The 15,290-nt window shown below is 46.5% G+C and overlaps 1 protein-coding gene across 2 annotated transcripts in view; it reads right to left on the bottom strand.

The window, feature by feature from the left end:
* The window catches only part of usp2a (ubiquitin specific peptidase 2a), a 115,315-nt gene extending 100,522 nt beyond the window's left edge, over positions 1-14,793 (bottom strand). Inside the window, exons 1-2 of one of the 2 annotated variants that reach the window (XM_080214828.1) lie at positions 14,692-14,793; positions 8,662-8,771 (exon numbers count right to left, since the gene is read on the bottom strand). Coding sequence is in view for 1 of the 2 variants with exons in the window: in XM_080214826.1 (XP_080070952.1) it covers positions 3,981-4,080 (100 nt within the window). In the remaining variant the exon portion in view is untranslated. Of the gene's footprint in view, positions 1-3,980; positions 4,369-8,661; positions 8,772-14,691 lie in introns of those variants that run through there. The other variant, XM_080214826.1, reaches the window with a different exon arrangement.
* Between the last annotated feature and the right edge of the window lie 497 nt (positions 14,794-15,290).

Here is a 15,290-nt window from a genome sequence, read left to right as displayed (position 1 = left end):
CTCATAAATCCTATCCCTCCGAATCCTCTTTGACTGCTTTGACTGCTACACACTGTCTCCTGTGGCCAAGCCAGTTCCTTAATGGTAGGGAGTGGGGGAGAGTTACAGAACAAAGAGATCTAGGGGTACAGGTTCATAGCTTCTTGAAAGTGGAGTCACAGGTGGACAGAGTGGTGAAGAAGGCATTCAGCATGCTTGGTTTCATTGGTCAGAACATTGAATACAGGAGTTGGGATGTCTTGTTGAAGTTGTACAAGACAATAGTAAGGCCACACTTGGCATATTGTGTACAGTTTTGGTCACCCTATTATAGAAGGAATATTATTAAGATAGAAAGAGTGCAGGAGAGATTTGCTAGGATGCTACCGGAACTTGATGGACTGAGTTATAAGGAGAGGCTGGATAGACTGGGACTTTTTTCTCTGGAGCGTAGAAGACTGAGGGGTGATCTTTTGTAATTTATAAAATAATGAGGGGCATGGATCAGTTAGATAGTCAATATCTTCTTCCCAAAGGTAGGGGAGTCTAAAACTAGAGGGCTTAGGTTTAAGGTGAGAGGGGAGAGATACAAAAGTGTCCAGAGAGGCAACTTTTTCACATAGAGGGTGCTGAGTGTGTGGAACAAACTGCCAGAGATAGTAGTAAAGGCAGGTACAATTTTGTTTCTTAAAAAGCATTTAGACAGTTACTTGGGTACGATGGGTATAGAAGGATATGGGCCAAATATGGACAACTGGGACTAGCTTAGGGGTTTAAAAAAAGGATGGCATGGACAAGTTAGACTGAAGGTGTAAACCTCTATGACTCTAAGTAAGTTTTCAAATGGGTCACCTGGATATATTTAAATAGTAAACCAGATAGACACACAAAGTCATTTTTTAAGAGTTAATTTTTTTCTGGATGTGGATTGTTGAAGATGAATTGAAATAATTTTCATCAACAATGAAGCAATCCTTAGAACTGAATTCATGATTCATTTCCCAGCACATACTTGCTTAAAGGTCACAACTCTGGTAAGATTCCCTGCCTCCACTCGCTCCATTAAGACGACAGCATCTTGCAATTTATACGAATCAAGGAAATGGAGGAGACCATTCAGCCCCTTGACCTGTCCCACCATTCAGTTAGATTATGACTCAGCTTGTTGTGAAAACTCTCAGCTCTCTCAATTTTGAAATTTTCAATTAAATCCCAGCCACAACTGGAGGGAGACAGTTCCAAATACCATGAGAACATAAGAATGAGAAGCAGAAAGGAAAGGAAATCAGCCCCTCGAGCTTGCATAGCCATTTGATACCATCATAGAACATAGAACATTACAGCGCGGAACAGGCCCTTCGGCCCACAATGTTGCGCCGACCAGTCTTATTTTTAAAAAAAAACATTGACCCACTAATCTAAACCAATCCCTTTTCGTCCATAAACCTATCCACCAATCTCTTAAACGCCCCCAAACTAGGCGCATTTACAACTGCAGCAGGCAGGGCATTCCGGTCCCTCACCACCCTCTGGGTAAAGAACCTGCCCCTGACATCCATCCTATAACTACCCCCCCTTAATTTAAAGCCATGCCCCCTCGTGCTAGCTTTCTCCATCCGAGGAAACAGGCTATCACCATCCACCCTATCTAAACCTCTAATCATCTTATATGTTTCTATAAGATCCCCTCTTAGCCGCCTTCTTTCCAGTGAAAACAACCCCAAATCCCTCAGTCTCTCCTCATATGACCTCCCCTGCATACCAGGCAACATCCTGGTAAACCTCCTCTGCACCCTCTCCAAAGCCTCCACATCCTTCCTGTAATGTGGGGACCAGAACTGCACACAGTACTCCAAGTGCGGCCGCACCAGAGTTGTGTACAGTTGCAACATGACGCTGCGACTCCTAAATTCAATCCCCCTACCAATAAACGCCAAGACACCGTACGCCTTCTTAACAACCTTATCTACTTGATTCCCAACTTTCAGGGATCTATGTACACATACACCTAGATCCCTCTGCTCCTCCACTCTATTCAAAGTCCTCCCGTTAGCCCTATACTCAACACATCTGTTATTCCTACCGAAATGGATTACCTCACACTTCTCCGCATTAAACTCCATCCGCCACCTCGCGGCCCAGCTCTGCAACCTGTCCAAGTCACCCTGCAAACTTCGACACCCTTCCTCACAATCTACCACACCTCCGACTTTGGTGTCATCAGCAAATTTACTAATCCACCCAACTATACCCTCATCCAGATCATTAATAAAGATTACAAACAGCAGTGGCCCCAAAACAGATCCCTGAGGCACACCACTCGTAACCGAACTCCATGATGAATAATTACCATCAACCACCACCCTCTGTCTCCTATCTGCTAACCAATTCCTGATCCAAGTACCTAAATTACCACCAATCCCATACATCTGCATTTTCTGCAGAAGCATACTATGGTGAACCTTATCAAACGCCTTACTAAAATCCATATATACCACGTCTACTGCCTTACCCCATCCACCTCTTTGGTCACCTTCTCAAAGAACTCAATAAGGTTAGTAAGGCACGACCTTCCCGCTACAAAACCATGCTGACTATCTCTAATCAATTCATTACTCTCCAAATAACTATAAATCCTATCCCTAATAATTCTTTCTAAAACCTTGCCCACTACAGAAGTAAGACTCACTATTCTATAATTCCCAGGGAAGTCTCTGTTCCCCTTCTTAAACAATGGGACAACATTCGCTGTCCTCCAATCTTCCGGTACTATACCAGAGACCAACGACGACCTGAAGATCAGAGCCAGTGGCTCTGCAATCACCTCTCTTGCCTCCCATAGAATCCTAGGGTAAATCCCGTCTGGACCAGGGGACTTATCTATTTTCAACCCTTCTAGAATATCCAACACATCCTCTGTATCAACTGCAATACTTTCTATTTTACACCCCTTCACCCCAGTGACCTCCTCAGCTACATTCATATCGTCCTGCGTGAACACCGAAGAGAAATAATGGTTCAATGCCTCTCCAATCTCTTCCGGTTCCACACACAACTTCCCCCTACTGTCTGTAACTGGCCCTAATCTTGCCCTAACCAACCTTCTGTTCTTGACATACCTATAGAACGCCTTAGGATTCTCCTTAATCCTATCAGCCAAAGTCATCTCATGCCCTCTTCTAGCCCTTCTTAACTCCCTCTTCAACTCCCTCCTAGCCAATCTAAAGCTTTCTACTGCACTACCCGAGCCCTCAAGCCTCATCCGAACATAAGCCTCCTTCTTCTTCCTAACCAACAAATCAACTTTTTTTGTGCACCACGGTTCCCTGGGCCTACCAATTCCTCCTTGCCTGACAGGGACATACCTATCACAGACCCGCAGTAGCTGCTCCTTGAAAAAACTCCACATTTCAGACGTTCCTAGTCCCTGTAATCTCCTAGTCCAACCAATGCTTCCTAATTCTCTCCTAATGGCCTCATAATTACCCTTCCCCCAGCTAAAACTACTGACCCGAGGTTCATGCCTATCATGGCTGGTCTCATCTTGACTTCAACTCCACTCTCTTGCTAGTTCACCACAGCCCTTCAATCCATTACCAATTCAAAGTCTGCCCACCTATTCCTTAAATTTACTCAAAATCCCGGCATCCACCACTCTCTAGGGTGATGAATTCCACACAGTCACGCCTTTTGAGAGAGGTCATTTCTCCTCATCTCTGTTTTAAATGTTCCACCCCTTTCTTTGAAGAAGTGCTTCCTGACATCACCAGAGAAATATTTTCTAATGACCCTATCAGAACCTTTAATTATCTTAAACAATTAGGTTACTTCTTAATCTTCCATATTAAAGACAGTCCAAGCCCTGTATAAAAATGACTTTCTAACACTTCAATTATAATAAAATGTCTCCAAGAGCTCAAAACTCCTGTAACTAGCAGTGAGCAACTGAACAGTACTTCACCTAGTGTGTCTCCCCACCCACAAAGACTAAAGCAGCTCACCATTATACAGTGCAGGGTGCTCAGCTGGGCTAACTGCTACCCAACTCAAGCCAATGGGATCCACAGGATGGAAAATTCTTCCGCAAGGATTTACCATCATTGTCTGCTTATTCTGCTCACTGTAAAGGTCTGAGCTTCTTCTGAGATGTGGAAACAAGTTGCACTCAGTCTTGCTGCAAACATGTCAGGGCGGCGAATTACAGACACACCCTCTGAATCAGTCAGCCAAACATCCGAAATAGCGAGAGCAGGTTAAATGCAAGAGAATCTCAGAAGCAAGATTATCAGAGCGACTCCCTAATACATTGTATTGTTCCACCAGAAAAGTGGCAGCCCATTCTCAGGGAAATATACACAGCCTCAGAATCAATGCACAAAGAGCAGCAACTGGAATCTACTTTTCACAAAGGAACCGTCAAAGCGACCGTCACAGATTTTGAGAAAAGGTGGGAGGAGCTAGGAAGGTGTTACAGTGATTTCAAACTAGCATTGTGTTCCGGTTCTGGGGGTAGGGGAAGAGAGGTGGGTTGGGGGTGTGGGAGGGGGCTCCCTGTCGTTAGTCTTTTTCCCTCTTTTATTGCCAACACAACAATTAAACCTTCCGATCTCTGGATGGTCATACCCCAAAGATAGTTCCACAAAATACCTCAGAATGGGGACGGCACAGTGGTAGAGTGGTTAGCACTGCTGCCTCACAGTGCCCAGGGACCTGGGTTTGATTCCCGGATCGGGTCACTGGACTGGAGTCTGTGTGGAGTTTGCATGTTCTCCCCATGTTTGCATAGGTTTCCTCCGGGTGCTCCGGTTTCCTCCGGGTGCTCTAGTTTCCCTCACAGTCTGAAAGATGTGCTTGTTAGGTGCATTGACCCAAACTGGTGCTGGAATGTGGCGACTAGGGAAATTTCACAGTAACTTCATTGCAATGTTAATGTAAGCATTACTTGTGACTAATAAATAAATTTCAAACTTCAAATTCCTGCACGTGATGTCTTCGCATCAACAATCTGCTGCTTAATGCCTTATTTTTGCACACCAATGACAATTGCAAGATTGTGTTTGATTTTGACATCTTATGAATTCTTGTGCTTGAACTCAGCTGTTGAACTTCTTTTACTACCACTTCCATTGATACAGCAACTTCCAAAGCTTTTTTTAAGAGTTAGGTTGCTTTCTGTTAACAACCATTTTTGAATCAACTCATTCTAAATTGATCTCTAATGGTGTCATTCAAGACATCCCCAAATTCACAGTGTTCAGCTAGTCTCTTCAAGATTAGTAGATACCTTGTGATCAATTCACCTTCTTGTTGGCTACATTAATGCAACCTAAGGCTTTCTACAATGACTAAAGGTTTCTGTGAATTGTGGTCCTGTAATATTTCCACTATTTTATCATAGGTTATTGTGCCTGGATTTTCTGGCTGTACCAGACTTCTCAGAAGGTTAAATGCTTCCATCTCCACTACGCTCAGGGAAGTTGGAACTACTATATCTGCCACTATCTTATTCACTTGGACATAATAGTTGAATCTCTCAGTAAATGAGTCCATTGCTCTGCACTCTCATCGAATGCTCCCACGACACTAAAACCTCTCACTATTTTCACTATGGGAAGGGGCTGAGTGAGCACAACGTGCCACATGTTTCCAGCATGACCTTGCTTCCATATCTCCAAAACAAGGGAAGCCTGAGTGTAGCCTGTTTCCTTTCATGTTTTACAACACTCCAAGCTCTAAATTTGCTGTTGCAGGGTGCTTGCTAGTCCAGTACTCCTGATACTGTTCCAGATCTTTCTGAGCAGAGCGAGCGGTGAGCTTCTTTCCAAAGTTGCTTTCTCCAGAATCTTTTATTATTTTCTGATATCTCCAGGAGCTGTGACCATTGTTTGGGCTTCCCTCCATCACCAGCTTTCATGTAGAGATAATTCCAATTATTTATTCTGTCAGGTGTCTACGATGCTGTTGGATTTTCTCCATTCTTTTCTTTTTGAAGTGGCTGTTAAGTGTGGTCTGACCAGCTCGTCACCAGTTTTCTATGTGGTGGTTTCAAAAGATAGGCTACAGGAGCGGAATTTCAAACAAAAAGCTTTATTGAAAGCAAGTGAACAGTATGGGTGGCAAAGATAGACAGCCCATTTTCCTGTGCAAATGGCTGATGACATAATCAGTGACATCTTTTGATCAGTCTCTTAAAGGGACCTTGTTCTACTGCAAAGCTGCTGGTGAGGAAACACTAGAAATAGCATGAATACACAGGTAATCAGGTGCTTTTCTGAACCACCATGGTCTCTGAGATGTAGGTACATCTATAGTGCAGTTAAGGAGGGAGTTCTAGGATTTTGACCCAGTGACAGTGAAGAAACAGGAATATATTTCCAAATCAGGATGGTGTATGGCTTGGAGGGGAACCTCCAGATGATGGTGTTCCCATGTGTTTGCTGCCTTGTCCTTCTAGATTGTAGAGGTTGAAGATTTGGAAGATACTGTGAAAGGAGCCTTGGTGAAGTTTTGTAGAGATGGTATGCATTGCAGTCTCTGTAAGCTGGATGGTGTTATGTTTCTTGAGTATTGTTGGAACTGCACTCATCCAAGCAAGTGGAGAGTATTCCATTACACTTCTGACTTGTGCCTTGTAGGTAGTGATAGGCTTTGGAGAATCAAGAGATTAATTATTTGCTGCAGGATTCTCAGCCTCTGACCTACTCCGTTAGCCACAGTTTTCATATGGCTCATCTAGTCCATCAACTCCTGCAGTGGTAACCTGGGATTGAGATGATTGACCTCCAACCACCACAAACATCTTTCTTTGTGCTGGGTATGACTCCAACTAGTGAAAAGTTTTCCCCTTGATTGGAGTTTTACTAGGGCTCCTTGATGCCACATTTAGTCAAATACTGCCTTGAAAGCAAAGACAGTGACTCTTGCTTCACCTTTGGAGTTCAGCTCTTTTATACGTGTTTCGACCAAGACTGTCACAGACCAAGGTCTGTAGCATGGTCCTGATGGAACCCAAACTGGGCGTCACTGAGCAGGTGCTGCTTGATAGCGCTGTCGATGACCTTCCATCACTGATTGGGTGATAACTGGCCACGTTGGATTTGCCCTGTTTCTTCTGTTTGGACATACCTGGTAATTTTCCACATTGCTGGATAGATGCCATTGTTGTAGCTGTACTGGAACAACTTGGCTACGGAACACAGCTAGTTCTGATGTAAGTAAGAAGGACTTTGCAGGATTGGCTGTGCAGTGGTCATTTCTGTGGCTTAGGCCGACAATAGGAGTCCTTCTGGTTTCATTTCTTTTTGGCTTTAGAACAGTTTCAAACAACTGAGTAGCTTGCTGCTACTGGCCACCACATTGCTGTGGCTCTGGACACAGACATAGGCCACACCAAGTAAGGATGGCAGATTTCCTTCCCTAAAGGGACATCAGTGAAACAGATGTATTTTTATGACAATCGACAATGATTGTGTGGTGCTCATCATCTAGCTTTTTTTTAATTCCAAACTTATTAATTGAATTTAAATTCCACTAACTGCCATGTGAATCTGTGTGCCCAGTACATTAGGCTGGGTCTCTGGATTACTAGTTCAGTAACAGTACCCTCACGCTTCCAACTCCCTCTGAATGAGAGTATGAGATATGACTTTAATGAAACATAAAAACTCTTCCACGGTTTGTGAGGACAAATGCTGGGACAGGGACTTCTCCTGGCTGGAGAATTTAATCTGGGCATTATCTGGGCAAGGATTAGCCACAATCCTATTGAATGACACAGCAGGCTTAAGGGCCCGAATGGTCTAGTCTTGTTCCTATTTTCTATCCTTCAGGGTCCTCACACAAGAACATCTGGATCAGAAGCGTGATGTTGAGGTATAGATTGGCTACCATCAAACTGAATGGCTTCCTTTTGTTTGATTGTTACTCTCCCATTGTACTTTTTTTAAAATTAAGGTATGGGTGTCACTGGCTGGTCAGCATCTATTGCTCATCCCTTGTTAACCTTGGAGGGCAGTTGAGAGTCAGCGACATTGCTGTGGCTCTGGAATCACATTTAGACCAGACCAGGTAAGGACGGCAGATTTCCTTCCCTAAAAGACATTATTGAACCAGATGGGTTTTTCCAACAACCAACAATGGTTTCATGGTCATCAGTAGATTCTATATTCCAGATTTTTTTTTATTGAATTCAAATTCCAACATCTGTCGTGGCAGGATTTGAACCCGCGTTTCCAGAACATTTACTGAGTTTCTGGATTAATAGTCTAGTAGTAATACCACATGGCCATCAGTTCTCCAACCTGCAACAGAAAAAATTAACTGTGTGCGTGGGATCATCAGGCAGGAAAACCTGGCTGACTGAGGTGGTTAGTACTGGTCAGCCTTGCAAAGCCAACTGAAGCCGTGGTTGACTGCAGTAGAAATTATTGGCTGGTTTTAAACTCTCTGGAGTGAATATAGACAATCCTATGACTCTTTCTGAAGAACAGGGAAATTCTCCCTGGTGTTTTTGCAATATTACCCCTTAACCAACTTCACTAAATCTGATTACCTAATCATTATCAAACTAGCTTCGGTGACTACACTTCAGAAATACTTCATTGGCTACAAAGTGTTCCGGTGTGAACAATGCAAATGCAGTTCATTACTAAGTGATTCAGCAAGTCACTATGCCCAGTTTACCTGCTCAGGTTGTTTCCAGCAGTCACAGGATTGGAAACTCTCTTCTGGTGATTGCTTGTTCTGTTTACTCCATTCCTGGTTCCAGGCGAAGAAACTAAAGTCCCAGGAATCTAAAAAATAGAACAGTTCAGTCAATGAGAAGTCCTGAACATAGATTGGTGGTGTTGTGATAGTCTGGAGGGATGTCAGAAGTTGCAGCGTGACATAGATAGGATACAAGACTGGGCGGAGAAGTGGCAGATAGACTTCAACGTGGATAAATGCGTAGTGGTCCATTTTGGCAGATCCAATGGGATGAAGGAGTACAATATCAAGGGTAGGAGTCTTAGCAGTGTTGAGGAGCAGAAGGACCTTGGGGTCCGGGTCCATAGGACTCTTAAATCGGCCTCGCAGGTGGAGGATGTGGTCAAGAAGGCGTATGGTGTGCTGGCCTTCATTAAGCGAAGGATTGAGTTTAGGAGTCAGGAGGTAATGCTGCAACTTTATAAGACCCTTGTCAGACCCCACTTGGAGTACTGTGCGCAGTTCTGGTTGCCTCACTACAGGAAGGATGTGGAAGCTATTGAGAGGGTGCAGAGGAGATTTACAAGGATGTTGCCTGGATTGGGAGGCATGCCTTATGAGGATAGGTTGAGGGAGCTGGGTCTCTTCTCCCTGGAGAGACGAAGGTTGAGAGGTGACCTGATAGAGGTTTATAAAATGTTGAGAGGAATAGATAGGGTGGATTCTCGGAGGCTATTTCCCAGGGCTGAAATGGTCACTACGAGAGGACACAGGTTTAAGGTGCTGGGAAGCAAGCACAGAGGAGATGTTAGGGGTAAGTTTTTCACTCAGAGGATGGTGAGTGAGTGGAATCGGCTGCCGTCGGTGGTGGTAGAGGCGAACTCACTGGGGTCTTTTAAAAGACTTCTGGATGAGTATAAGGGATCTAATGGGATTGGGAGTTACAGTTAGTTCTATGGCCTGGTAGGTATGGATGTGATCAGCGCAACTTGTGGGCCGAAGGGCCTGTTTGTGCTGTAGTGTTCTATGTTCTATAGCATCCAATCCTTAGACACAGCAAACAGCCCCTGAATATACCCAATTGTGAAAACCCTAATCCCCCATTCCACACGCACACTCACCCACCAGATGTGGGTCCACTGAAATCATTCAATTGTGTTCAAAGTATGAGAGTAGCTTTTCAAATACTTACATATTTCACTTAAAAAGAAAAAGGAGCAAGAGGGAAAATCATGGGAATATTTAAAACCAAAATATAAAACACAAGAGTACCAAACTTAGCATTTAGTGTAATTGATCCCCCCCGCCCGCCACCCCCCCACCCCCCCGCCCGCCACCCCCCCACCCCCCCGCCCGCCGCCCCCCCCCACCCCCCGCCCCCCGCCCCCGCCCCCCACCCCCCCGCCATAGTCACAATATTTCCAATAGACTACGGGTCAGAAATCTAGCTTTAGATTAAACATGGGAGTGAATTAGAAACAAAATCCATGTTACAGGAGCAAATCAGACTGCGAGACACCCAGTCTATTAGATACAGAACTGTTCCCAGGTACTAGCTATAAGAAACAAATAAAATAATGGGGCAAATTTTCCCACTCTGCCCACCATGGGAGTCGGAGCGGGTGAGGAGCAGACCATGGAAAAGTCTGGTTTTGGGGACGGGCGTGGTTGGAAAATCCCACCCAATTTCTCAATCTGTAAATTAAACCCACAGACCTTGTGGAAACTGTTTGAAATATTATTTTTAGGATCTGGTGGTTCTATTTGGAGGTTTCAGGCTTTAGCCCTGAGTTTAAATAGGCCTGGTACAAAGGGTCCAGTTACACAAACTAATTCTTATACTTACTACACAAATTTGAGAGATTAACCGTTTACATGCTGTATGCTACAGTGAGATGCCTCTATGACCAGTGCTGTGCCTGGAGGTTGCCCCACCCAGCAAGTTCCATAACCAAAACCTTGAATATTTTATCACCCATACATTCTTGGGATGAGATGTTAAACCAAGGTCCCATACGCCCTCTTAGGTTGATATAAACGATCAAAGGAAAGCAGAGAAGTCCTTCCTGGTTTCTTGGGTAATATTTATCCCTCAAGTGGCATCATTAAAACAGATGATCGCATTGCTGTTTGTAGGATCTTACTGTGTGTGAATTGGCAGATGTGTTTTCTCCATTATAACAGTAGCTATATTTCCACATACTTCATTGGGGGTAGTAAGGAGTGTACTTTGCATCATTTGGGGGCAGCAAGACTGTAAAATGCTTTAGAACACTCTGAGATAGTCTTTGTTTTGTGTGGGATCGAGAACACTGAGATTTAAAAACAGCACACTATGTATTTCACAAGGAGTTCAATTATAATAATTCCTGTGGTGTCTAATCAGTTCCTACACTGGTTACAAATATTCTGCAAAGATAATGCAGCGACAATGTATCGACCCTGCATTATACCAAGTGGCTGTATTCACACATAAAATAAAACACTGACTGCATTGCCGAAAGCAGTGCTGATTGTGCGGAGTATCAGTTCAGAAAGGAGAGTTACCAGCTGGTAATAGAATCAACACAGGAATGGCAGCAAGAGCCAGTGGTGCCTCAACATGAGAATTAGCAGCAGGAGAAGGCCACTCAGCCCCTCGAGGCTGCCCCGCCATTCAATGAGATCCTGGCTTATCCGTTTATAGTTCTAACTCCACTTTCCAATCTGCCCCCGTAACCCTCATCTCTCAAAAATCTGCCTAACTCAGCCTTGAATATATTCAATGATCATTCCTCCACTGCTCTCTGGGGAAGAGAATTCCATAAACTAACAACCCACTGAGAAAATAAATTCTCCGTCTTAAATGGGAGATCCCTTATTTTTAAATTTTGCACCTTAGTTCCAGACTGCCCCTGTGAGGAAATGTCCTTTCAGCTTCTGAAAATTGTGGAATAATTTAAAATGGGATGTTTGACTACCTCTACAATGGTTCAATAGCAATGTACTGTCTGCAGGATCCCATGTCTGTGCCCTTCCTGTTGTTGAATAACTTATGAAAACGCACTCTGGTAAAACATAACCATTTCAGTGAAATTAATGGCAGCCATAGAATCATCGAATCCCTACACTCTCCCTGCCCAGATTTCAAACACTCTCCCTGTCAAGGTTCCATGGAATCATAGAGCCCTCACAGTGTAGAGGGAGGTCATTTGTCCCATCGGGTCTGCTCTAACTCTCCGAAAGAGCATCCCACCCAACCCTCCCCTCCACCCATAACACCATGCATTTACCATCGCTAATCCACCTAACCTACACATCTTTGGACTATGGGAGGAAATCAGAAGAAATTGACACAGGCACAGGGAGAACATGCAAACTCCACACAGACAGTGACCCAAGCTAGGAATCAAACCCGGGTTCCTAATGCTGTGAGGCAGCAGTGCTGACCACCGTGTAAACCACTATCCCACTAATGCCCATGGGAACCCAGACTTCAATGAGAGCCACACACTGAAAACAGGACAGAGGTTTTTGTTAATCCCCAGTTTCCTGGGCCAGTGTGGGGAGGCTCACTCACTCCAGAATTAATAGGCTTTGGTTCAAACAGACGTGACATTGAGGAGCCCTGACAGAAATTGAGGCCAATTTGAATGCGCTAATTGAAATTACACCCAGTTCAAAGGAAGACAGTGGCGATTGTTGCAAACCAATCATCTCAACCCGAGGATATCACTGCAGGAGTTCCTCAGGGCAATGTCTGCTTCAGCAATAACCTTTCCTGCAGCATAAGGTTAGAAGTGTGGGTATTTACAGCGTATTCATTTCCATTTGTTACTCCTTGGATAATGAAACAGTCTGTGCCAACTGGCTTGGATTAAACTAGAACAACATTTCAGCTCAAAAAGCCAAGCACTGTTCACCTCCAATAGAAAGAATTTCTACTGCAAAAATACCCCCCCACCATTGATCAGAAACTGAACTGGACCTAGCCACACAAATACTGTGGCTACCAGAGCAGGTCAGAGGCTGGGAATCCTGCAGAGAGTAACTCACCTCCTGACTCCCCAAAGCCTGTCCACCATCTACAAGGCACAAATCAGGAGTGTGATGGAATACTCCCCACTCGCCTGTTGGGCGCAGTTCCAACAGCATTCAGGAAGCTCAACATTATCCAGGAACAAGCAGTCCCAATAGATTGACACACATCACCTTCAACATTCACTCTCTCCACCACCAGCTCACAGGGGCAGCAGCGTGCACTGCCTACAAGGTGCACTGCTGGAACTTGTCAAATCTCCAGCAACAGAGCTTTCAAATCTATGACCTCTGTTAACTAGAAGGAGATCGGCAGTAGATACCCAGGAACATCAGCAACTGCAACTCACCTCCAAGTCACTCAACATTCTGACTGAAATGGTAACAACAGCAGAGGCCTGACAATTGGTCTGAGCTTCCTTGGGCTAGAGATGAGAACCAGTCAGAGACCTTTCCCTTTATTACCAGCCCATGACTCCATCTAGAAAGTGTCCATATCTGGCTATTGAGTCATTCTGAATTGTAAACATATCGCCTGCTGTTCCTTCACTGTCACTGGGTCAAAATCCTGGAACTCCCTCCCTAACAGCACTGTGGGTATACCTACACCACATAAACTGCAGCAGCCCACCACCTTCTTCAAGGGCAACTAGCAATGGGCAATGAATGCTGGCCAGCTAGCAATGCCCACATTCTGTAAATTAATAAAATACTCACCCCTCCCCACACACAAACCCACCCATTGAACCCCCACTTCCCCACACACATCCACTAATCCCCACTTTGACACCCACCCACTTACCTTCCCACATGCACTCACATCCCCTCCCATCTCACCCCCCACACACACACACCCACCCACTTCCCCCACACACACACACCCACCCACTTCCCCCACACACACACACCCACCCACTTCCCCCACACACACACACCCACCCACTTCCCCCACACACACACACCCACCCACTTCCCCCACACACACACCCACCCACCCACTTCCCCCACACACACACACCCACCCACTTCCCCCACACACACACACCCACCCACTTCCCCCACACACACACCCACCCACCCACTTCCCCCACACACACCCACCCACCCACTTCCCCCACACACACACACCCACCCACTTCCCCCACACACACACACACCCACCCACTTCCCCCACACACACACACACCCACCCACTTCCCCCACACACACACCCACCCACCCACTTCCCCCACACACACCCACCCACCCACTTCCCCCACACACACACACCCACCCACTTCCCCCACACACACACACACCCACCCACTTCCCCCACACACACACACCCACCCACTTCCCCCACACACACACCCACCCACCCACTTCCCCCACACACACACCCACCCACCCACTTCCCCCACACACACACCCACCCACCCACTTCCCCCACACACACACACCCACCCACTTCCCCCACACACACACCCACCCACCCACTTCCCCCACACACACACACACACCCACCCACCCACTTCCCCCACACACACACACCCACCCACTTCCCCCACACACACACACACCCACCCACTTCACCCACACACACACACCCACCCACCCACTTCCCCTCCCACCTCCCCCCCACCCACTTCCCCTCCCACCTCCCCCCCACTCACTTCCCCTCCCATCTCCCCCCCCACACACACACACACACACACACCCACCCACTTCCCCTCCCATCTCCCCCCCCACACACACACACACACACCCACCCACTTCCCCCAACACACACACACACCCACCCACTTCCCCTCCCACCTCCCCCCCACCCACTTACCCTCCCATCTCCCCCCCCCAACACCCACCCACCCACTTCCCCTCCTATCTCCCCACACACAACCCACATATCCTTTTCCGCTCCCCACACATTTTCTGGGGAAGAATTAAATGTTATCAGTGAATCTGGTCGAATTTTTTCGAGGCGAAATGGCAGGAGGATTGGAATAGAAAGATAAGCGGAGGGTTGTCACTTACAGAGTGTGTGTCCGGGCTGGGGGTGTGCAGGAGGCAGGGGGATGTTCTCCATGGAGCCACGGTATGTGAGTGTGAGCTCAGTCTGCCTCTCACTCACACACTCCCTCTCTCTCTCTCTGAAACCTGAGCCACAGCAAACGCTGCTCAAACTGCGGCTCTGCGATGGCAAATAGTCACCAGATCCCAGTGTCAAGTGACCCATTAAAGAAATGAGAGCTCCGGAGCGGAATGTGCATCCCGCAGGGAGCGGATATCAGCCAGAAATCAGCAACACATCATCACAAATCCACACAGGCAGCAAAACCAGGTGAAAGCTGAGAGCGACACCCCTACTCCCTCCATCACAATCCCCACAACTCCCCTCCCACCTCCCCTCCCTCCCTCCCCTCCCATCCCCCCTCCCCTTCCCCTCCCCTCCCCTCCCTCCCCCCTCCCCATCCACTCCCCCTCCCCTCCCACTCCCCTCCATCCCCCCTCCCTTCCCCTCTCCTCCCTCCCCCTCCCCTCCCTCCCTCCCTCCCCTCCCCTCCCTCCCCCCTCCCCATCCACTCCCCACTCTACTTGGGAATCAAGTAGATAAGGTTGTTAAGAAGGCATAC

This window comes from Carcharhinus amblyrhynchos, chromosome 29 (assembly GCF_965287045.1).
Source record: "Carcharhinus amblyrhynchos chromosome 29, sCarAmb.v2.hapA, whole genome shotgun sequence".
Classification (NCBI taxonomy): Eukaryota; Metazoa; Chordata; class Chondrichthyes; order Carcharhiniformes; family Carcharhinidae; genus Carcharhinus; species Carcharhinus amblyrhynchos.
The sequence above is the reverse complement of the archived record's forward strand: the minus strand, read 5'-3'. Positions and strand labels throughout refer to the sequence as shown.